General features: G+C 39.9%; 1 protein-coding gene across 7 annotated transcripts in view; it reads right to left on the reverse strand.

Moving 5' to 3' along the window:
• Positions 1-725: 725 nt before the first annotated feature.
• npas2 (neuronal PAS domain protein 2) overlaps positions 726-24,956 on the reverse strand; it is a 42,875-nt gene continuing 18,644 nt past the window's right edge. For 3 of the 7 annotated variants that reach the window (XM_027273671.1, XM_019268679.2, XM_010749883.3), the window contains exons 2-22: positions 19,990-20,189; positions 17,694-17,750; positions 16,375-16,529; positions 16,203-16,294; positions 15,794-15,883; positions 15,083-15,203; positions 13,898-14,011; positions 12,646-12,764; positions 11,918-12,000; positions 11,724-11,830; positions 11,477-11,624; positions 10,821-10,905; positions 10,606-10,732; positions 9,249-9,346; positions 9,066-9,152; positions 8,505-8,687; positions 7,642-7,872; positions 7,181-7,368; positions 6,984-7,076; positions 6,680-6,890; positions 726-4,699 (exon numbers count right to left, since the gene is read on the reverse strand). In XM_027273671.1, the coding sequence (XP_027129472.1) occupies positions 4,469-4,699; positions 6,680-6,890; positions 6,984-7,076; positions 7,181-7,368; positions 7,642-7,872; positions 8,505-8,687; positions 9,066-9,152; positions 9,249-9,346; positions 10,606-10,732; positions 10,821-10,905; positions 11,477-11,624; positions 11,724-11,830; positions 11,918-12,000; positions 12,646-12,764; positions 13,898-14,011; positions 15,083-15,203; positions 15,794-15,883; positions 16,203-16,294; positions 16,375-16,529; positions 17,694-17,750; positions 19,990-20,045 (2,676 nt within the window). In that variant the 5' untranslated portion in view covers positions 20,046-20,189 and the 3' untranslated portion in view covers positions 726-4,468. The remainder of the gene's footprint in view (positions 4,700-6,679; positions 6,891-6,983; positions 7,077-7,180; positions 7,369-7,641; positions 7,873-8,504; positions 8,688-9,065; positions 9,153-9,248; positions 9,347-10,605; positions 10,733-10,820; positions 10,906-11,476; positions 11,625-11,723; positions 11,831-11,917; positions 12,001-12,645; positions 12,765-13,897; positions 14,012-15,082; positions 15,204-15,793; positions 15,884-16,202; positions 16,295-16,374; positions 16,530-17,693; positions 17,751-19,989; positions 20,190-24,956) is intronic. The other 4 variants (XM_027273672.1, XM_027273673.1, XM_027273675.1 and 1 more) reach the window with 4 other exon arrangements.

Raw genomic sequence — 24,956 nt, forward strand, 5'->3', positions numbered from 1 at the left:
CTAAATGTAAATGTAGGGACATCCTAATCAGATGCCCGAAACACCGCAGCGAAGGAACAGCGCCTCTACTCCGACCCTCTGACTCTATCTCTAAGACTGAGCCCCCCACTTGTATCCGCGATCTCATTCTTTTGGACGCTATCCAAAACTCATGATTATAGGTGAGGGTTGTCTTGTAGATGGACTGGAAAATTAAGAGCTTTGCCTTCCAGCTCCGCTCCTTCCCCAAAATGGTCAATTTGGTTAATTAAATTCACTGACTCTCCAAGTTATGTTGCATCCTAAACCAACAAACATGGTTTAAAGTTTAAAGTTAGCTGTTTGACGTCATGAGACGTCATCAGAGAAGTTTTTTAAAATTTTTTATATTGCTTACATCTGATTAATACTGGCCCAGCTTTTTGCATCGAGAACACACAGTTAAGAAACATAAATAATCTTCAGTTTGCTCAAAATACCAATACATACATTTAAAAATATTTATTTTTCATATATTTCACAATATCCAGGTTGATTTTTTTTTTATATAAATAATTCAATATAACATAATTAATAAAGATATTTTTAGAATGTAAACTTAATTTGTTAATTTCTTTTTAAAACAATATTAACAATATTTTTTAAAGCTTATTTTGATGGTAAATACAGAAAGAAAAGAAGCCATACGAGTGACTGTGCAACAACAACAAAACAAAAAAACAGCCTCACCTCCTCTAATAAGACACTTCATTATCTGTTACAAAATTTGCTTTAATTTTAAAATCATGTAACATACATATGTAATCTATTAGACATATAAAATAAACAACTGTATCGTCTAAACTTTATTTTTTTTTACATTCTATGATACAATATATTCAAACATTTTTGTTTTCCGCACTCAAACTGCAGAAATGGCTGTGAACCAGGTTTGGTTTGTTCATGTCCTGGCAAAGTCTTAACACGGAGAGCATTGATCTGACTGCCCACTCATACATTTAGAAAGGTGTCAGTCGTTAATTTTACACATCAGAAAAAAAAGTTGATTCAAATCACCTTCATGAAACACTCGATGAAAAACCCCCTGACGAAGAAGAAAAAAACAAGTGTGGCGGGAGAGAGCGACTACAGAAACTGTACCGACTGAGTGGATGGATTATTTACAAGATTATTTAAAAAATCATCTTGACTCCAAACATCTGTCACAGGATGAGGTGATTTGTCCAAAGCAAAATTAATTTAAGGGTTAACCCACATCTGGAGCACGAACGTGACTCGCTTAGAGTCGAGTTTGATGAGCTGAATTTCTCTCAACCACCTTCACGAGACAGAAAAGTGAGCGATGACCGATGTTTTCTAGACGAACACGGACTGAAATCTTCTCTGAATCACGCGATTTAAATTCTAAATCTCCTAAATAATGCCTTTTTAGATTTCTTTCAGTAATTGAGTAATGAAGGAAAGTAAAAAATATATCTATCTATGGCACCTCTGAGTTGCTGGCTGAGCTTGAACTTCTCTGGGCTGTCGCTACACCAATCATGGATGTATAGAGAAACACGTCAAGGGAGGCCGAGACTTCCCTCAGCCATCTTTAAAAACATAGATGATGATGTACAATTGCACTTTTTCTTTAAAAGCTAACTGGAAAAAAACAAAACAGGTTCCTACATCCTGACGTAACACCTTTAAATTCTTCATTTAACCATTTTTTTTGTGTGTGTCATGATCACGATGGACGCTTTACTCCACTGGACACATCCTGCACCTTTTAAAAGATACCGATCAATGGCTGAAGGAATGTTAGGACATTTTCATTTAAAAAAATACTTCAATACAATTTACATGTTACAATGGCTTATTACACACCTCGATATATTGTACATCTGTTCTGAAACATTTAAAACAGTATAAATTAACATTCTTATTTTTTCAAATCGACATTGCACATAGGAAAAAGTGTAAAACGGCACTGAACGAACATGTTGAAAGTGTTCTGACACTCGAGTCCTGTCATCCGCGATTAACAGCACCAGCCTTGAAAGGGACTGTGACGTAGCTATAGTTGAATGTGTACAGCTGTTTTTTTTATATAAAGTCTAGCACAAGTTTTCCAGATGGGAACAAATTTAAATATCTTCTTTTAAATTTAAATCATAAAGGCAGCTTCTGTACAGTATGCTGTTTACGAGTCATCTCTGATTGTCATCAACAGAAGAGAGATGTACAAACATGTTCTGTAGTTTGTTCAACTGCTAATCCGGCTTCATCAGAACAGTCCAAATATCTAAATATAAAGCAACATTATGCAACTTTTCAACCTTTTAAAAAAGCGGATTTTAAATTGCGTTGATGCTACACTGACGTGTAATCAGGTAAATTCAGTCTATGTCATTCCTCGTGGACAGTTAAGTTAACTGCTTGTTAGTCGGGCAACCCAGCCTGTGAACTCAGAGCACCGGGGGAGTGTTAGTGATTGACACCATAGTGTTTTGCACCACTGGGAAGAAGAGGAGGTTTTCAGGCCCGGGGCGTGGGGGAATGCTGACATGGAGAGCCAGTGTCGTGCCAGAACCAGAGCCAAGTGAGCAGGCAGTGTAACTGGCCAAGAGGTAATGTAACCAGGTTTAGCAGCCTCTATGGATATAATGGACACAGGTGAAAAGACTGAAGGGGACGTTGACGGAGGAAGCTAAGAGAGAAAATGAGTGACCGAGCAAGAAGACGCTGGACAAGACAAGTATTACACTCTGAAACTGGAGGCGCTAAATTACAAAAATACAGATTACTACATAATGTTGCTTTAAAGAGAACGAGAAAGTAAATATGTTAATGTCCACTTATGTTAATATGGCTAAGAGCTGATTAGCATTTGCACAAACATAAAGCATCGTCTCTCAGAAAGTTACAATGTGAAGATTGTAACATCTTGAAATACTGGGTTCTTCCAGACGTTTGAGCAATATAGTGTTTTTGTCATCACTGCAGCTGCATATTTTACACAATAATCCACTGGAGGTGAACAGATTTATTTTTTGTTGGAGGGAGGCAGGATTAAATGATCTATCAGTCACATTCATAGAAGGAAGCGATGAATGGTTTACTTGTAAATGAGCCCATTTCGCGTTAGACGTAAGTAGGATCGACAGGCGTAATACTGTTCACAAATATCCAGGCAGCAGGCAAAATCTCTCCCAAATCATTTCCAAGATATTCAAATCACCTCTGCAGCAGTTTGGGGTATGAATTCATTAAACCGTTAAATCCAGGCAGGGCGAGACATCAAGAGACCAGTGCTGACCTTTCGATGTTTAAATGAACACATCAAATCAACTTCTGTGTATAAAACTAGTTTCTGAACCCCTGTGTATGTGTGTGTGTGTGTGTATATATATATATATATATATATATATATATTTCAAATTCAATAAAAAAACATGATTTCATTAGTGGTTTCAGGAAATAGTTAAATGAATCTTATCATTACAGAGTTTGGACTGACTCATGCAAAGGTTGCAAAAAGCATCCAATATATATTTGTAATCTATCCGCTACAAAATCTAGATGTCTTTTGTTTTAAAATCTGATGTGGAAAATAATAAATTATGACCTATGAAAATATAACTTTGTATTCCAAATGGACCTGAGCTGGATTTTTAAAGCCGTAATCAGACAAAACCATCAGACCGCGCCGTGGACGCACCACGGTTAAAGGCACAAAGTTCCCTCCCTCTCCTCTGTTCGCTCGTCTATCAGACGTCAGAGCATTGTTCTCGTTCTCAGAAGTGAGATGGGATAGTTGTAGCACCCCTTCTTCAATCCCAGATTGAGGCTTTAAAAATCGAGATAGACCTTTTCCAATAAGCTTTCCCAGTGTGTGAATTTATGGACACAGCTGCATGAACATACCTGCAAGCAAATCGCTGGTTTAGGGTCAAAATTGGGGGCGACATCCAACTGAAATACACTTTGATGTAGACTTCCCGTGTATGCAAATCCCTTTATGAGATGAATACATGTTCACTTGAGCTGAGGCGATGATTTCTGTGGGGAGGGGTGTCGAGCTGTCTGTTAAATAATCTCACTATTCAGGAAAATAGAATATTAGTTCATGGGCAAAAATAAATATTCTACTTTTGGGTACCAAAGTGCAAACAGACATGTAGAAGGAAACTCTCTTTGTGGTCGTCTCGAGAGCTTTGATAATCCACTTGGGGCCAGTGATGAAGGTCCAAACTCTCCTCGGATCCCGCAGGTCGACGTCAGGCCTGTGCAGCCTCTGCTCGTGGTCACGTACACGCCGGCGTCCTCTCTCTCTCAGCCGGGCAGCTTCACGTCAAAAGAGTCACGCGAAGCAAATTTCCCAATTTAGAGCATCAGCGCCGCAGAATATCACCTAGAATTTGACTTCCAAATGCCACGACGTGCGGCCGCCTACACGGCAACAAACACAGAGGGAGATCTCAGCGTTCTGTCGCAGTCCGCAGCGCTACCGAGTCAACATATTTCGGAAGTCTGAAACGCTGCCAGCCTGGCTTTGGGAATGTTGGTACTGCCTTTGTTGCTGTTGGGCCTGTTGTTGCTGCTGCTGTGCTTGCGGCACTTGCTGTGTTTGCGGCTGCTGTTGCTGCTGGATGTATCCCACAGTGTTTTGCTGTGGGACATTAGCAGTGTGTAAGAATGTTGGAGTAGATCCACCGTGTACGAGTCCTTGAGTCATCTGTGGACAAAAGAGAGTATTAACATGTATTATGGGTGTATTTAATAAGAACGTAACATCATTCAGTGATTGTTTCTAATAAAAAACATAATTACAGTCATTACTTCCTGTGAGAAATGGTCAAATCCGGGCTTTTTTCTGACATTTTAGACGGTAATTTGTGTTGTATGAAGACACCTAAGGGTATTTTGGGGTGGTATGGGACCTGAACCTGAACCTGAGTCATTATTTTTGACCTTTTAATAAAGCAAAACCTTCTCCAGAGTTATTTGTTTTGTCTGAACCGTTCCCTTGACTTACACCAAACAACTTCTCAAACGATTTTCAGATTTCAGTATAAAATCCTGAAAGTTTTGCTCGAGCTGTGGCTCGCTCCCATCATCTTGATCGTCATCTTGCTGTAAGGTGATCAGAAAACTCAGTCCAAGCTGTCTTTTTATCGTCTTGACATCCGATAAAACAGTGTCAACAGCCAATACGAGCGCTCTCAAGCACCATTAGGAAGCAGGCAACTGGCTACACACTATGAACATGGAGGGGACTCAAGGGAAGTGCAGGAACATGAAGTCTTGGTTTACTTGGACTGTAGAAAAGGAGGAAAAATTGCTGAGGTGTGCAGTGAGCCAGATTGCCTCTTTGATGTGTCCATCTGTACCACGATCGAGAGGGAAAGGACAGAAAAGTGGACAGAAATTGCTGCAGCCCTCGAGGTACTAGTACTCCTATCTGAGAAACACTGCTTTACGCCAGCCTTCAGTCCGGAAAAAAACAAAACAATAACCCACACACACCCAACAGTTTTGGCACAGTCTCTTACAGCCTGTTAGACTTTAACCATATTTTATAAAACTTTAAGTGACCCCTTCAGAGACTAAACCATCCATGTTGCAACTCCACACTGTGACTTTCTCTAAACAAACTGAAGCAATATTCTCTTTGGCGTGTCGAGGGATTTCGGTAAGCTACTTATCGAGTGTGTTTTTCCTCCAGACTAACACTATGTATCTACGGTAAGTTCTTTTTAACGGCCCTTCTGGACAAAGATGATAAACACGTCTGGTATAACAATTTAATATGTGACCTAATGAGTTTTCAGACCTCATCACAGCTTTGACACAAACAGCGTTTGAAATTAACACGGCTCTGCTGGTTAACAGCCTGTGGGAATTACACGGTAGCTGGTTGCTGTGGTAACTAGGGATTTGGATGCAGTGTAAAGACTAAAATTATCATAAATCAGTAAATATAAAAGCCACCGAGCAGCATTACGCAACAATCCATTACAAATTATTGTAGTTAAAGTCAAACATGCTTCCAGAAAACTGCAGACTTAAAGCAACATTGTGTAACTTTTCTACCATAAAATAACAGATTCAATCATGTTGATGCTACACTGATGTGTAATCAGCTGAATGGTGTCTCTGTCATTCGTACGTACGATGCACTATGTAACTTTGTGCTCTGGGTATGATCGCCTGCGGGACACAGGAATGCTTTACGACACTAAGTCACACACCACCGACTGTTTCACGGATTCTGGTGAAACTGGATTATATTTTATGGAGAAAATGTTTTCCCTCTGATGTCCTCCGGCTGCTCTGCCTCAACACTCTGTGATAACAGAGTTTCCCGATGGACAGTGAAGTAAACCGGCTACAAACTGTAGCTGCTGTTAGCTCATGTTAGCTCAGTTTGTTAGCTGAGCTGCCCGGCCTGTGAGTTCCAAGCACTGCAGGCATTTTGGACCACCAGGGTTTTTTAAGCCCTGGGTGTGGGGGAATGCTAACAGGGAGCAGAGCTGGTGTCGTGCTAGAACAGGAGCTTGACAAGCAGGCAATGTAACCAGGCTCAGCAAGGTTGTAAACTCACTAGTTTTTGATTAAGGTATGAAATCAGAACAGATATACGTTTACAGCTGTCCATATTTACCACAGTGGGATTACACTCGTGTTGCTTTCATTTTTCAGATGAGCGTTGTACCTGAAAGAACTGCTGGGGCTGCTGGAGCTGCAGGGAGTGCTGAGAAACCTGAGGCTGAGTGTGGTAGGCCGACTGTGACTGGTTTGTGATGAAACTGTTGTGTGGGATCATTATGGGCGACGTGAAGACCGGGGAGGGCACGAGGACGGCGTTGCAGTTGACCTGTTGCATGGAGAACGAAGGGGCGATGATCTGCTGCTCCAACGTGTATCTGAGTGGAGGACGCAAAGAAGAAGTGAGGCACGATGTGACACAACAACACACAAACAGGCTGGTGTGTGTAAGTGTAATGAACAATACTTACATGGTTTGGGAGATGCCCATGTTGCACTGGGAAGGCTGCGAGGTGACACTGCTAGTGGGAACCAGTGTCTGCACTGGCTGGTTGAGGAGCATGCTGCAGGGAATACAATCTGTTACTGGAGGAACTCAATCTGTTCTGTGAAAAACAAAACAAAAATCATGATGTCAAAGAGGTGCTCTTTATTTCAGGGCTCTCACCGTAGTTGTCCATCTTGGTTAAACTCGCTGTCTGTGTGTCTTTGGTTTGCGTCCTGCAGAGACCTGGTGTTGGTCTGGGAGAACATCATGGGGTTACTGTAGAAGGGCATCGTCAGACTCGTGTTGGTCTGCACCGGGACGCTCACTGCTGACTGCGCCTGTCCGCTCCGAGCAATCCGCTGCTGGATCTAGAATCAAACAGCAGATAAAACATCTTATCTTTTGGAGATAACTCTCCTCTTTACTGACATGCACACTTAATGCTAATCCTAAAACAGACAAAAATGTGTGTACTATAGAGAGGGCTTGAGTGGAAGAGGTTAAACAAACATCTAATATTCCTTCCTATGTGAAAATACAGTATAATGAGCTCTTAGCCGGCCTCCCCGTTGAGTTAACTACGAGTCATTAGCTGCTTATGACTGAGGGTAATTACTTTTATTTGCACTCATGTTCTCTACCTGTGAGGAGGGTGAGCTGCTCTCTCTCAGGAGTGAGTGAGGGGATGAACTATGGGCCCCACAGGAAGGTGGTTTCGGGTGTCCTGAGAGCTGCCGGATCACCCCCCCGGACTGGCTCTGCTGGGCCGGCCTGCCCGAGCTCTGCTGGGACTGCTGCTGCTGCTGCTGCTGCTGCTGCTGCTGCTGCTGGGCCTGGCCAGAGTCATTGTGGATAGGCTGCTGTAACAACATCTTATGCACACATAAACACACAATATTAATTGATCCTTCATTTACTACAAAGAATAGATCACTTGAATCCATTTTAAAAGAGATAAATTGCCGCCAAATCAAATGCTACAAACACTCCCAGAGCCTGTGCATGTAATGTGGGTCATGTTGTGGTTTGAGTACTTATGTCTGGCCTCTTGGTGGGGCCATTTCACCATCACTGTGAGAGGTTAGGTAACACAAGCTTACAGTCTGATGTTGACGGATGTGTGCATGCCTAATACTTTATTATGTTTAAATTAAAGACTGCTGCTTCAGTGTTTTTCCAAAACAGCTTGTCGTTTCCTTTAATCATTGCGGCTGAGGCTTGGAGGTAGAGCGGATCGTCCACTAATCAGATGATCGGCGGTTCGATCACCGGTTCGATCCCCTTCAGTCTGCATGTCAAAGTGTCCTTGGGCAAGAGAACTCCAAATTGCACCCGAAAGGTTGCGCCATCGGTGTGTGAATATATATGAATGGTTAGGAATTGGCACCCTGCATAGCAGGCAATGCCATCAGTGTATGAACGTGTGTGAATGAGATATTTCCTGTTAAAGCGCTTTGAGTGGTCGGAAGACTAGAAAGGAGCTATTTAAGTACAGTCCGTTTACCTGCAGATTAGCAAGGTGAAGCTTCTCCTTAATGTCGTGCAGCTCCTGCTGCTGCGTCTTGATGTCGGCTTGCAGAATTCGCGTCCTCTCCTCCAGCTGCTCTTTCAGCTGGTTCATTACGCAGAGCTGTGGCTGCTGCAGCTGATACATGGACGACTGCTGCTGCTGCTGCGTTTGCTGCTGCTGGAAAGACAAAAATGATCTTTAATATCTAAAGAAGTCATAATTTATTCTTGTGATTAAGTTTATTTATTTATCATAACAGGACACATAGAGCAGGTCTAGATTGCACTAAACGCATCAAGCTTCTCTTTTTTTTGAGAAAACTAGTGTACAAGAACACATTTCAGACCTAACCTTGATACTCATTTCTTTCTTTCTCACTTTGGTTTTACAGTCTACAGTCTTACAACACACAGTCTTATAAAAAGAGGCCTGGAGGCACTGGAGGCACAGGCAACACATACACACATAGCAGCAGCAACAGTCATAACAATAAGATATTGTACACAAACAGACAAGAGGAAGGCAACGGGCAAAAGAAGAAGTCTAAACACTAACCATTGCGGAGTGCTTGCTGCAGGTAGGAGAAAGGGGGAGGCTCATTTGGGGAACGAGGTCAAAGGAATTCTGTCTTTGTACCAAATTCTACGAGGGAAAAATGACAAAAAAATTTTTTTTAGCACAATCTGTGATACTGTTGCCGCAGACAGACGGACACATGCAAACATTGTTTACGCTGACCTTTGAACTGCTCGGCTGCAGTCTGGCAGATGTCTTCTCTGTCCCGATGGACGCAGACTGCCATGACGGCGTGCACGCCTCCGTGTAGGAGTTAGCTGCTGCAGACGAGACAACAGGTCACCTCTAAACACACTCTGGTATTATCAGTCCGAGGACATGTTCAGTACGATTATAATCACTGTTTTACTTTGTCAGGTGACGGCTGATCCTGACGTTTGACTCATTTCATGAGCGAGCCTTTAATCTGTCGATCTATGTTGGTCGTTTTGAAAGTGAAACCTTAAACCTGAAAATCATTTTGGCTGCAGGAATCCTCCCACTGTGGATCTTTTCATAGACACTGTTAAAAGTGAATAACATGCCCTACTGCCTGATAAGAGGACTGCAGGAAAAACTCCTCTGCAACTTCCAATCCAAAAAAAAAAAAAAGAAATCTATATTTTTGTTTACAGTCAATATTCTCCTTCATTGAAAGATAAAGCAGCACCGTCCTCATGCTCTAACATGTCAAAAAGCATGAGGTCTCCTAATGAATAGCAAATAATCAAATGTGTTTGTGTGTAAAAGGATGGAAGTCGCTCCATGTGATATCACTTGGGGAAATTAATCCAACTTCACAGAGCTCATTATGAAGCCACAAAACAACTTTGTTTCATGTGTGCTGTCAATACCTTTGTGGAGAAAAGAGAGAAGAACTAAAGAAAAGCATTTCTCCTGTGGTTATCTAACAATACTGCTGATTCACTGTCATTTCACTCTGACTTGAACCCACAGACTGTCTTTCTTTTTTTCCATTTTAGCCGACGCAAATTGAAGAAGCAAAGAAAAATAATCTACTGACGCGCTTTTTTATGAATACGTCCAAAATAATGAAAGTACATAAACAGTGTGCGTGTGTGGAATAAAGAAAAGACAGCAGCAATGTTTATGAACAGCAGCTGTAATGAATCTGCCACTGTGTGTTGTTCCTAAACAGATGCAGATGGAAGTGTTTCAGTATATTAGACGGTGGGCGGCGGCTCAAACAAACATCTTGGAAACATTTCATCATAGAAGCATCGTCACCCAAGTGTATTGAGCTCCAGAGGTTTTAGCTCTTCTCGTGTTTTATCCTCTGTAATTTTATTTTAAATTCAAAAAATAATCATCCGCCTTCTCCTTTTTTTGGGGGGGCCAATGAAAGCCTGAGTGCTCCTGCTGCAGGAGTCGTATTATTTGCTGCCTTGCAAAGTGTCAGCAAGACAGAAAATCCCAATTTTTCTCTGCTCGTCCTGCAGCCACACAGGTGCAGAGTTTTTGTATGTGCCGACCTGCTGTTGACTGAGTTAGCGCTTCAGGGGAACAGAGGATGACTCACATGCAGAGTCCGACAGCGCTGTGTGGGAGGACTTCCGGGAGCTGTGGGAGGATACCGAACGTGCACCGCTGTTTCTGTCACACGGAGGGTCCAGCGTGGAGCAGATGTCCAAGTACAACTCCTGAGCCTGAAACGAGAGTAAAAGTTCAATGCCGAGGGAAAGATCTGAACAGGAGAACCGACCTTGTAAACGTCGCTCTGAACTGAACGCTTACCTTCACTGAAGAGGGAGCTATCTCCGGTGGAGACAGCTCCTCAAAGCCAAACGCTCTCCTCCTCTCAGCTCGCACTTCAGCGTAACTGGAAAAGAAACAGAAATTAAAACTATTTTTAAACTAAACTTTAAAAATAATGTTTAGGTTTGTGGGCGCTGTGAAACAATCAGGACATAACCTTTTATTTCACAGATTAATCGATGCCAGCACTCCCTCACTCTTATTCACTGTCTATGTCTCTTGACCAATGCTTGCTTTCTCAAACCATTGGACACAAACCAAATTAAACTCCTTTGTGTCACTATTTTGCAGCATAAAATTAGAAGCTGGCTTCATGAACAGAACACAACAGGTAGAATATCAGAGTTTAGTCCATGAATCCACCTGGATAGTCTCAGTTTCAGAGACATTTCAAGCTGACTGTGGAGGTTTGACCAGTCTGAGCGTCTGATTGGCGGCCACAGTGTGAGGTCGGTCTGCGTTTTTTTTTACAAAAGTTAGATTCCACTCAGCTTCTCTGCTGCAGGTTGCTGTGTGTTTTGGTGGATCCCCTGCAGCCCACACCACTTAAATGAATGGAAAAACCTGTGTTTTCACCACAGCACACACTGGGAATCAGTGTGTTACCCAAAGGTACAACAATCTGAACAAATTACCTGACAACAGTGTGAGTGCAGACGATGAACTCAGGCTTGGAGTTCCACTGGTGGTACGTGATGTAGTAGTGAGTCTGCAACCAAATCCACTGCTGACCTTTGGTCAGGAAGCGATAGTAGCAGGATTTACCTTTTCCAAACTGCATTACTGAGGAGAGAAAAAAGATCATTGGTGCTACATTCAGGTGTAACTATGATCATTTTAACAAAGATGAATATAAAGACGACTGATGATAGAGTTACTTACACTGCTTATGACACTGAGCTATAACCTCCAAGTCGTCCACATGATAGTAATCATAGCCAGAAGTTCCAAGAACCTCAAAGGGTAAGTAGCCGATGATCGGTGAAGCTCTGAGACAAAAAAGATGTAAACGACGTGAGAAAGACAAACTCTACTCTGCTGACTGATATCCTGAAAGAATCCTCAAAATCTTTTACCTGTGGTCTAAAAACAGGAACTTCCATTCGAGGCTGTGTCTGGATGTGAATTCATCACAAGGATCTTCCACGTTACACAAATCCTAAAGCCACAGAGCGAGAAAATCGCATTATTTAGAAACTTTTAGAAGGACAGTCGTATTTGTTTTGCTTGTTCTGAACATTCTCTGGGAGCTGAAACCTTGAACATTCAAGCATATTGTGAAAATGGAGCTGCGGTCTGTGGGAGACAATGTGAAAAATACAAATAGAGCTCAAAAACTGCAGATTAAAATCAGCATTTGCTCGTTTCTGAGAGAGAAAAACATACTTCATACCATATGGTGCAGACTTTTAATGTTACAGTCGTCCCATCTGGCATATCAGTGCAATCAGTGTCTTTTACATTTTGGAATAAGAAGTGGGGGAAGAGTTGAAACACGTCCAATAGATCTGATTCTCTCTGAGCTCCAGCACAATTTTAAGGCTGATCTATAAAACACTTCCCTGAGCCTCTCGTCTCGAAAAAGGTCACACCCTAACTAGCCAAGTTTCCAGATTTCAAGTCGTAGAGCACCTTTTGGGATCAGAGGAGTCCTAATGATGTAATCAGCTTGATGGTACGTAGTGTGCCACAAGAAGTCTCCAGAGAGTGATCTCTTAGATCACAAAATCCCCCTTCATGTCATGATGCCAAACACACACACACACACACATGCAACACGAACAAGTGTTAAGGTGTGTGTTACCTTTAGAAACTGTGGAGTGACTAATCGTACAGTGGCAATGAGGCAGACCTGCTCCTCCAGTGACGACTGCAGGCTTCTTGGTAACGTCATCTCAAGGCCGTTACAAGAAGATGTAGGCACTGTGTGGAAAAAAGACAAGGTACACGGAGACATCTTAATTAATTATACCCTGAAAAATACATTCCTTTTTTGTTTTGATATGTTAAATTCATATTAAATTAAGAAGATTCAAGGACAGTTCATGTGAAATTCATATTAAATTAAGAAGATTCAAGGACAGTTCATGTGAAAACTTTATAATGGATTCTTACAGAAAAATAAGAAACTATGTCCTCTCTCCTAATTTCTAAGAGGAAGCTCAGACCTCAGACCAAGTGGCAATCTCTGTGACTCTGGAGTGAAGCCAATGCAGAAGTACCAAAACCTGCAGTTCCTCAAACGTCCACTTAAGGCTGGTTTAAGAATAAGTCAGTGTCCATACGCCCCCATGTTAAAATGTTCAACTTCACAGCAGAAATAAACATGTTTACAGCCTGGTACAAAAACAGTTTTGGTCTCTATAGCTAATCTATATTCGTTCATGACAACTGTACTGAGGGTGAATTTTTATATAACTCACCTGTTCAAATTATATTCAGGCTTAAAGTTATGCAGAATTAACAGCATGGTGGCTTTGACTGACAGGTGGTTATTAGTACAGATGGCTTGTTTGAGCACCCAGGCGTCATTCAGCCCACCTCAGCTCCACTCACGCTCCACGTCTTTGTCCATTTTTAGATTAGCAGGAGGTGGCAGAGGCAGGCCTGACAAGATGGCAGCAGCCAGAGCCACCACATTCAAAAACCTGCTGACGCCACGGATACTACATCCATGATTTACTGTCTGCCTCCTCATTGGCTGCCTGTGCGCTTCAGAATCGATTTGAAGACTCCTTTACTGGTTTATAAAACTCTTATTGGTCTTAGTCTCGCCTATTTATGTGATCTATCTATCTTTTAACCTATGAACTAGGAGTGTCCTTTTAATAATACCAGTCAGATTCAAAACGAAAACCCATGCTGAGGCATTATTTTCTCAGTGTGATCCACGTCCCACAGTAGGTTACTGTTGTTTAAATTAATGACATCACATTAATGTCACAACCTCAATGATAAGCCCCTTATCCTGATTAGCAATCCCAGGAATCATGGCTAACTAAACTCAAATGTTATTTATGAAACTAAAAAGTGTTTTTAAATGAGGAAATCCTTACCATTGTTATGAAACTTGAAATCTCCAACAAACTTGACATATTCGTATACAGGCGGCTCCTTTGGGTCAATGTTACCCCTGGCTAGATGACAGCAAAATTCAATATGTGCCTCACCTGAAAAACAGAACATTTTAACTGCATACGTGCGCCTGCATCACAACAATAGTAACAGATCTGCAATGTGGAAAAGACTCAAAGTGTCAGTTTTACACTACAGAAATGAGAACAATTCATATGAAACCTTGTATCCACAGTACTTTAACAGATCTAATGTTCGTATCAAGTATTCAAACAGCCGGAGGCAAAAGAAAGAGTTCACATCAACAAAAGATTATGTCTCCGTGCTTATGTAACATTATAATAGAGTCATAAATACATTTCTTACATCCACTGGGTGGGATGATAAATGCACTTAAAACTTAAGTCGCTCTGCAGCGTGAACTATCAGAAGGAGAAACTCTTTGACATCGAAAAGACTTTTGAATTTCCTCCAAATTCACTGTGGAAGTGTGAATAATAAGCCGGCGGCTTCACAGAAGTTTCGCATGGGCAGCTCAAGGTAGTCTTGAATTGAAGTGATTTTAAATCCACACCATGTGAAACATGATTCAGTTATTTTGTGTAAAAGATGACAAAAGATGGACGCCTGTCTTTGAAATGTCCCCCGAGACATGATGATCGCTCCAGACATGGCTCTGTGACAGTTTGCTATTTAGGCTAAGGATAGACACCTGAGACTCGCCATCTCTCTTCTTGGGAAAAGCCCAATAGTAACACAGGATTAAGGTCAGTGTCTTGAGCCCCAGATACTACATTGCTTTGGATTACAGCGCTAACAGAGCAGTGATTTAAAGTCTTAACTATGATACTAAGCTATTATTAGCTAAATGTCTAATCATAGTTACAGACTAATCAGCAATCCAATAAACTTTTGGTCCCAATTAAGTAACCTGCTCTAAATATATAGAGAGTCTCAGTCTGTGGAGATGTTATGTGACATAAACACACTCAGAAAAGAGCCGGGATATCAGGAGAGATATCAGGTGTAGTTTTTGTGTTTCAGCACAGAAGTTTGTGCGCTCTGTGTACTGTTCTTCTCCCACATAATAAACCTTTGACCTCCTGATACAGGAGACGGGACGCAGACAGAAACAGATCAGCGAGGGCGCCAAGTAGGGTACTCACTGTCAAGGAAGTCAGCAGCAATGGGGTCAGTCATCAGCATATGGGATGATAGCAGCTTATACACCTCTCCGTGTTCCCGCTCCGGGAGGAAATTCAAGATATTTTGGTCCACCATATCTGACTGGTGCAAAAGGATACATGCACAATGGTCAGTCTTTTGAATGTCACACACAATAATATATAAGATATTCTGGTTATAGAGCCTGTGACTCCTTATGCTTCAAGTCGTAACCTGAGATCCTCTAGTCTGCCAGTGCTAGCTGTACCCATGTCAGGGTTGGTGTGATCAAGGGTTCTCAAGGTTTTAAGGTCTTGTGATGCCTGACTTGTGGTTACTTTATTTGGAAATGTTGTTTAGATGAATTACTTTACAAATAAAGTTGGAGGATATCTCGATTTCTGGACTTTCCTATGGCAGTTTTGAGATAGTCATTTGTTTTGTAAACTAAAACCTCCACGTTACACTATCTCTCGTAAATGTGTCCTGGGAACAGCAGGTGAATCACAGATACAAAGTCAAATATTGGCGAGTAAACATCTGTAAAAATGCGATAGGTCTGTCTCTGAATCAAGCAGCTTTCATACTCAGGTGGCAACATGCTGCAGGCAGATAAAAATGTTTGGACGAGCCCTGAAGCTGAAAAATAAATATAACAAAACAAAGCAGTGTTATCAAGAGGAAAATAAACTGACTGAAGCTTTCTCACTTACCGGTAAATGGCCAACGAGTGAAGACACGCTGTCGGATACGTATATGATGTTGCCGTCTGTAGTTAATGCAATCAAGAAACCATCAAGGGCCTGAAAGACGAGGGAGAAAGTGTCACATATCGTCACCATCTGTGGTTAAATGCATCACAAAATTATACTGACATATGCTGTTATTTTTTGGTGACTTATGTCACCTTGAGTAAACTGACTAAGTGAAATATTGTATGCATATTTCATGTTATATTTAATACATACCACCATCAGAAGAACAACTGAAAAGCTGTGCAACTAACGCAAATAGCGAATGCAATAACTGCAGGAAGTTTGTGTCAAGTGAGTGATAAGGAGCTCTTACGTTTCCAATAACAGTGAAAGTTCAATTAATTCCCATCATCTTGCCGAGCCTTACCTCCAGCATTAGCTGAGTGAACTCCTCGTTACTGAGGAACGACGGCTTCCAGTCCTGTCTCATGTCGCAAGTTTCATTCTGAGCAGTGATGTCTGAAAAAGACAAAGACGGTTACATGACAGGAACTGTGTGTATTAGTTCATAACAAACTGAGAATAGATGCCTTCCCTACCTTTCTGTTTCTGCAGGAAGTCAATAGTTCTCTGCAGTATGGTGGACTTGTCCATCTTGCGCGGATGTCCCTGACCCTGCAGCATGGTGCATAGCTCCTTGATGAGCACATTGAATTGGTCTCTTCTTTTCTTTTCCGATTTGTTACGGGATGCCCTTCAGCGGTCAACACATGAGAATAATTATAAATCAATGGAAGTACATCTGCGAAGCTCAGCCAATCACCATCCTGTCCTTCTCACACTGTCCAAACAAAAGCAAGCGAAGATTGCAAGGACACGCTAAGACTCGCAGACTGAAACTGTTCACAACAGATGATTCAACATTTCTGGACTTCTGTCATGATGGACTCTTATGTAAAAACAGCAATAGTTATGTTTATGTCCTATATTTATAGATTCTAGTCTGATTTTTGAAAGCACTCTCTAAATACAAAGTTCAGATTTATCTGACAGCTTGTGTTAGTTAACTGCAAGGTCGGTGAAGATTCACACCTCATGTAGGAGAAACTACAGTGGCTACAAAACAGACCAAACAAAAGTATTTACAGGCTCATTTTAAGGTAACAAAAACATAAAGATTCTTATTTTCAGGTGATTATACACTAATCAAAACGTAGTTATGACTATTACATTCAATTTCTGCCATATTCTATAAATCTGACACACACACTGGACCTGTAATATTGGACTGTAATATTTTCATGTGAAAGGGGTCCAAAAAACCCACAGAGAATTATCGACAAACTCTGCTGTTCAGAGCTTTTTAGCCTCTTCTAGCTCACTGTCTTGGATTTGGTTATATGTCTAACAAGATCCAAGCCAGCAAGCTAGAAGCTATATATTTCTCAAAACGCAACTTAAATGAATTCTAACGTTGCTCCATATGCTTAGATAACTCATCATTGTTAGCTCATTTTGGATTTCCCCTAACCAAAAAAGAATTAATGATTATTAGAATTATTAGAAATGTATTTCAACAAATTACACATTTCATCAAAGAGGTCACAGCGGGCGTTTAGGAGGAACTAGAAGAAGATCTATTATCTTCCCCAGCATCGAGGACAGAAATCATAAAAAATAACTCTCCTAACTACTATTACAATTCTCAGTATTACATGGAATATTTCAGCTGAAAGGAAGCAGGAGCAAAGACAAAAATAATCATCACTTCATTTTATCTGAATTATGTCCAATGACGCCATGCTTCAGATTTCTTTTCAAATGATTAACTACCATCATGGTTTCCATTCTCGTGACTGAAGAAGCAGAGAGAGGCAAACTCCTTTAGTGAAGTTGTGACTAAATTAGTTGTCAGTACCTTTTTGCCCTGTCCTTCTCATCTTCATCCATTAAATCTTCCACGCAGCTGTTGGTGCTGGAAAACAGAGATGTGCAACAAGGTAAATGTAGTTCAAACAGAGACAAACTGGGATCCCACTGGATACATGCACTTTCCACTGTTAATCCCATGATTCAGTTCAAATAACCCAGTAACCCAGTTGAAGTGCCTTGTTTTTTTCGTCCTACTCCATATTATGTTTTTTTTGCTTTATGCTGCACATTCAGGATCACACAGTTCACTCAGCAGACTATGTTTTTTTTTACAAATTATTGCCAGCATATATTTACAATCTGGAGTCAGAAGTGTGGACTCAGGTTCATTAACGGCAACAGAGATAAGAAGAAAGTTACTACAGCAACAGATAAGACATTTCCAAGAATGACTTCTGCTGCCTGAACATGATATGTTGTGTTTCAGGTCGGGTTTAGTCATTTTCTAAAGTGAATTTCTCTCTTGAGAGTCACCATCTCTAACTGTGCCGACAGCCTGCATCCATGCACACCATGTGTCGCAGGTAGAAGAGAGAGAGAGAGATTAGGCCGGTGAGTTAACGCTAAAGTCAAAATATTGTTTCTCAACAAAAGTAATAAGAAGAAATAGTCTTGAGGTTTTGATGTTGGGTTTAAGTCTGTGCAGAACTAGTTTTACATTTACAGATTACGATTTTGAAGATTTATTTATTTATAAGTCACAATAAGGCAATACCCACATGGTAGTATTGACTAAATATGTACAGTTACCATGTGACTGAGATTTTCAAGTTTATGGGTGTTTTTTGGTGAGTTTTTTTTTTCCCAGCATCAAACGTTTTATGATAGAGGTTGTTGTAGGCTATACAGAAGCTCTTTGAGGCAAGTTTGTAATTTTCCGGGGCAGCTCTCTGAAATCTGTGCCTCAGGAGCCCCAGCTCGAAGTCGAAGTCACCAAAAAACATCAATAAACCTGAAAATATTGAAAGAAATCTCAGATATTTAGCAAGATACTAATCCCCAAATTGATCTCAATGTTGTGCCATCGGTGTGAATGTGTGTTAATCGTTAGTTCCTGATTACTGATGAGCAGTTAGCACCTTGCATGGCAGCCAATCCCATCAGTGTATTAATGTGTATGAATGTGTGAATGATATATGTAGTGTAAAAAGTGCCCTGAGTATTCGGATGACTAGAAAGGCGCTATATACGTACATTTACCATTTATCGGCAGGAAAAGCACAGGGAGGAAAAGCAGTGCTTGTACATGAAGTGTACTCTATAAAACTCTATAAATGTTAGAGCAGATTAAGTGGAGATATGGTGCTTCATAAAAACTACAGGTAAATGAAGGAGCAAGCAGAGGAACAGTCAGAAATAAGATGTGTGCATGTACTTGTGAAGCTTGAAAATTGTAGCACACTCCAGATCAAACTGGAGGTTATAAGACAAATTCCTTCAATTGTTCAGTCCAAATTTGCTAATGTGTTTATACGCTTGTGATTATTTCATATTTTCATGTGTTTCCTGTAGCATTACACTGACAATACTACAAGTTTTGTAAAAATCAGAGTCAGCTGAGTCCTTTTTTCACCCATACATGTATCTGCTATCATCTTATTCCTTAATTAGTCGACTCACATCTTCATTTTCAACACTACCTTTCCGACTGCCCTTTCACATCTGTGCAACACACTGAACACTAACGTTTAGCAGCTATGTAAGGAACATTATGTGAGAACGTTTTTTTTGTTTTGTTGTTGTTCTGATTTTTTTTGCTCCACTGATGAATGAAAAAAATATGCCAACTACTGAAATATTAAATAGTGGCAGGAAGTGAGAAAGAGGAATAACTGAGGTCAGGAGAAAATGACAAAAGCTGTATTACTTTTAGTTTTTTAACATCTTGTCTACATTATCAATGATGATTATCAGGATGATAGATGTTGCATTTAAGAGAGAAAGGGTCTTCTTTTAAATAAAATGAGTAACGTAATGTTAGTACGTACAATCCATAAAGCTAAGTCATTTGAGTACAGCATACCCCAGCACAGGATTCCTTAATGCTTTAATGCACTGGTTCTCAAACTCAAGGAGGACCACTTTTCCACCAAATTAACAAAAACAAAACAGTTGTATTTACGGTAAAAACTGGCAGCTGTGTTTTACCATAATAAATACAGTATAACCTTTTCTAATACGGTAAAAAAGATGTTAGTACTGTCAAAGTATTTGCACATTATAGAAAGCGTATTTACTAAATATTTGAGCAGCAATACAAAGTAAATTGTTTTAATACTCACTCCCATTCCCTGCAGGTGGATGGACAGGGACCACCGAAGTCAGAAAGGTTGTCCATACTCACTCCCTTTCCCAACCAGGCCCTCTCTGAAGTCTTATAAGTCCCATCCGCGCTGACCACGTCTGAACACTCTTTTGGAAAAAATCTATCGCAGACCAGCTGTCTGCCGCCTCAGTAAGTCCACCAAAGAAACCTCAAATCCTGTAGAACGAAAAAAAAAGACACCAAAACTGATGATAACATACTGAAAGGGGACATTTTATTGAGGATGAATCATGTTAGCGTACGCAGGTGTTTTCTTTTGTACCGTCATTTATACCTTCGTCGTACATTTCTGCTGGATAACCATTAGTAATACAATGTAAGGTGCATTAACAGTCATTTACTACCTGGGTACAGTACTTCATCACTAAAGACATGTTTTTGCACAGGAGGAGCTCCCCTGACCTAGAAAAACGTCTTTTGATAACCAGGCATAAAAACACCTCCACCTCCTTCACATTCTCTGTAAAGAGAAGCTTAAACAACATGAAGCAGACACCACTATTATAAACCAAACTCACTGGCACAGACTCGAACCTGGCCAGCTGCAATGACACAACATAAAGCTATATTCATGTACAGATATTAATAAAAACGTCTGCATATGCTATCCACTTCAAAACCTATGTTTGACCTCATGCGGTTAACAAAACACACATCATGTGAGTCTGAAATAGTAACAATGACTAATTATTTTCCAGCACGAAAAAAAAAAACACTTTCCTTTAACCTTCACTAAATTACTTTGTGGTTTTGTAGTCTGGAAATATTTTACATTAAACATCAATTATATCCAAGTTATTAATGTTCAGAGTTCAGTCAGCCGTCTGTGTTTTTGTTTTTGTGGGTTTGTCTTTATTCCGCATGTACGCGGAGTGATGCGCATATAAAGCCTCAAGGGGAAACTACCAGTGATTGCATGTTCCATCATTTTCAATTAAAAGGAGACTCGTTTGTCAAAGGGGGGGGGGTGAATTCATGGAAAATTAAAGAGCGGTGTGGTGCAATAAAATGGAGATATTTCATTGCAGGAATCATTTTTGATCATAGGTGCTTGCTCTAATTAGTTTTAGTCTAATAGTTTTAAAGAATAGAAATTGATATTATCAGCAGATATCTAAATATAACATGGTGAAGACAAATAATGTTGCAAGGATGAATAGCAACAAAATCGTGCACTAACATGTTAGGAGATAATCCATTATGATATCATGGAAAAATAAATAATTACAGTAAATATAATTAGTTGCAGTTACTAATACTTGAAGCACGTATGAAAAAGAGAAAATGACAACAGTAAACACACCAAAGAAAAAAATATATTCTTTAAATTATGTCTGTGACTGTCATCCATCCTTCCTCTGTAACCACTTATCAGCGAAACCCATTTTGAATCTGTCCTTTTGTAGACAAAGTGAAAAAGTATTTATTTCCATTATGTATACATTAACTCTTGTTTTTTATAAAATGTACATACAGTGCTATGTAGCTGCTTGATTAACCAGCACTTGAGTTTATAATAATCACCAACAACCAACTAACTTATAAAACTGTAAAATGCCTTTTCCCCCAATGTCAGCTGGGTATAGCTGATGGATGGATGGATGCCTGAACAGTCATGACTTACCCCTATTATATTTAGATACTTGCTGATGTCTACAGATCAATCTCAAGCCAATATATATTTTATTTTAAAGAATAAACAACATGTTTAATATCATATTTTTGTCTCAATACACATTTTCATCGTCAATGAAATGCAAGCTCTTATATCAGGTGATATAATCAGATTGAAAATGTGTCTCTCAAACTATGTAATCAGTTTATGTGACAAAAACATTTTTTTAATTTTAAAGGATTGATCTGATGCTAAAACCAGACAGAAACATAACTGTTTTCTGATGTGCTCCCCTTGTTTCATTCACAAAGAATTAAACATTGCTCAGCCGTGTCCTCAGTAAATCACGTTCATATACATTTAATCTGAAACAGTGATTTACTTTTGACTGACAGCATTCGGTTCTAGTGCAGGAAGCAGCATGTACATGTACAGGAGGCCCAGTTTCACATCCCATCTCTGAACCTTCACCTCATTATTTCACCACAGTCTTTAACTTATCTTTACTTCTGTTTTTCCTTAAATATATTGTTGGGAAAACAATTAAAATTTTTGGTCAACACTAACTGTCCATGTTCCCTCTTTAATCTATAATCTCCCACCCCCCTCTATGATGCCACCTCAACATTCAGGTTTAGATCATTCAAATGTCAACAATGGGTCATTAAAATCTGAATGATTCACTACTACTACACGAAAAAAAGTTAAAAAAGAGTCAACTCAACGAGAAAAGTCTAATTTCATATATAAGAAACATAAAGCAAATTAAATAATTAATACTGATAATCAAAACTATTGTAAACATTTGGAAAATTAACTTAAAAATTAACAATTTCCAGAGCATTAATAATCTCTTTGTGCAGCCTTAATGTACAGTATATGCGTTTAATCTGTTAAGCCGTGTAAACTGACACCTCACATATCAGCCTGCATTCTTTCAATGTATCGAGGTTAAACCACACCTTGCGAGGTTAACAGCTAAAAACAGGAGCGTCTAGTTACACTTGTGCCATTGGGTATTTAAAGCCTTTGACAAGCAACCTGAACTCATGACAGTCGAGTCAGTACACTGAAGTTCAAGTTCATGACCAAACTGCAGGTAATCAGGCTGTAAAAAAAAAGGGGACGGAGACTCTCTTGCTTATTGCAGACAGCCTTCCAAAGAGGAAACTCAATATGAGAATAACAGTGTTTTTTCTTGAAAGAGTTTAGGTTTCATTTTAAAGTTTAATTAAGGAAAATCAACCTGCTGCTGCCACACCTGAACCTCACACCTCACCCTATAGCTTCATATGTTCATTTCACTGTACTTACTGTACTGTTTTTGCACACAGTGTTGAGTTCGCAGACTACCAGGAGATTGAACACAGTAGCTGTTTCTCCTCTTGTGCACCCAAATTAAAATGATCTGAGATACTACAACCCAAACATTATCGGATTATCGAAAACTGAGCTACCGATGACTGATTACGGATTATCAAAAACCTGCGTGTGGCTCTTTGTTAATGACAGATCAAAGCTCCCGAACAAACGGGTTGCGTTTGATGCCATCGGTACTTTGACAGTAATAACTGCTTGTCATGAGTACACATGAGAGACAGTTGACAGCAGTCTAGACAAATGAACTGTTTGACATCAGTGATTTAGGTGTGATTGGTAAGCCCATCAACCTCAGCATGTTTTGTTTTTTCTGACACATTTGATTGATCATAAAAGTTATTCAACTTTTTCCTTCCATACTGGCGATGTGCACACGATATATTTGATGTGGAGTGTTACATTAGGATTCGGGACACATGCAGATTAAGACATAATTGTCTTGTCTTGATGCTGGCTACAGAACAAGTCGCTCTCCATAAGCCTCCATATTAAAACAGCAGAAATAAACATGTTTACAGCCTGGTACAAAAAATATTTTGGTCTCTATAGCTAATTTCACCGTTCATGACAACTGTACTAAGGGTGAATTTTTATATAACTCACCTGTTCTAATTATATTAAGGCTTAAAGTTATGCATATTTAACAGCGTGGCCGCTTTGATTGACAGGTGGGTGCCGTTACAGATATCTTGTTAGAGCACCAAGGTGTCGTTTAGCCCACTTCAGGTTCGCAGATGATTTTTAGATTAGCCTGGAGGCAGAAAAGGCAGGACTGCCAAAATGGCGGCGGCCAGAGCCACCACACATTGAGCTTCAAAACATCTTTTCGGAAAACCTGCACGCTTACGCTGTCCATTCTTTATACTGTCAGTGATTTTAACATAGATGGTGTTCACTACTACTATACTACTACTGTCAGGCCAAATATAAACAAAATCCTACTTTGTTGTTGTGTATCTTAAAAGGACAGAAACAATGTGATTATGATGCGTTTAATTTTGTTCTACAGCTCATAAATTAGAATTAAGACTTGCACATAAACCTTCTGTGTTTACTTCATAAATAATTCAGCCGGCCATGTTAGGCTGTTATGAGCAAATGAAGTAGCAGGACTAGATTCGTTGGTGTTTAATCTGCTGGATCAGCCAGACCATAAACAGCTGCTTTCCCTGATCTTTATCACAAAATATATCAATATAAAATCCATATCGATCGCACCTATACCTGTTTTTTTAATCATCAAAGCGAGGGTCAGTTTAGGTAAATCATACCACTGATAGATCATTACTAAAGGAAAAGTTAAAACCCAGCTCAGCTTTTCAAAACAGAAACTTTTAAGTGAGCTACACACCGTGTCTGATTATCGAAATCATAAAAATGCACAAAACCACTTCAGAGAAAAAGAGAAATGCCACATCATTAAGCTGTACTGGTGCACAAGTATGACATACATATCCTATGCAAAGATCTGCACAATAAAGTCATCCCTACCTTAATGTTGTTGACTGTATGTCTACCACATCCCTCCATGATCAATTAAAGAGCAAAAAATCTGCTTATTTCAAAGTTTTAAATCCACCACAGAAAAGACCAATGCGTAGGATTTATTGGCATATAGCGGTGTAGTTACTGATTGCAAAGACAGGGAAGAAATCTAAGAAATCATTTTCCAGGATAAATCCAGGACATTTTCCAGGAATTTTGCTTGTGAATACAGAACAGCACTTGCTCCCAAATGGTCAGATAATTTATCGGTAAGTGTGTTTTTCCGCTCTGTGCAGCTTATCGCACCAACACTCAAGTTTAAAACAAAATATAAACCTTTGTTTACGTAGACATTATTAATGAGTAGTCTTTTTGTTATTATTTTCCAGGTGCTTCTATGACTGAAAAACTAGTCTCTGAACTTCAAGGTGTTCCAGCAATGT

Source organism: Larimichthys crocea, chromosome XXII, assembly GCF_000972845.2.
Source record: "Larimichthys crocea isolate SSNF chromosome XXII, L_crocea_2.0, whole genome shotgun sequence".
NCBI lineage: Eukaryota > Metazoa > Chordata > Actinopteri > Sciaenidae > Larimichthys > Larimichthys crocea.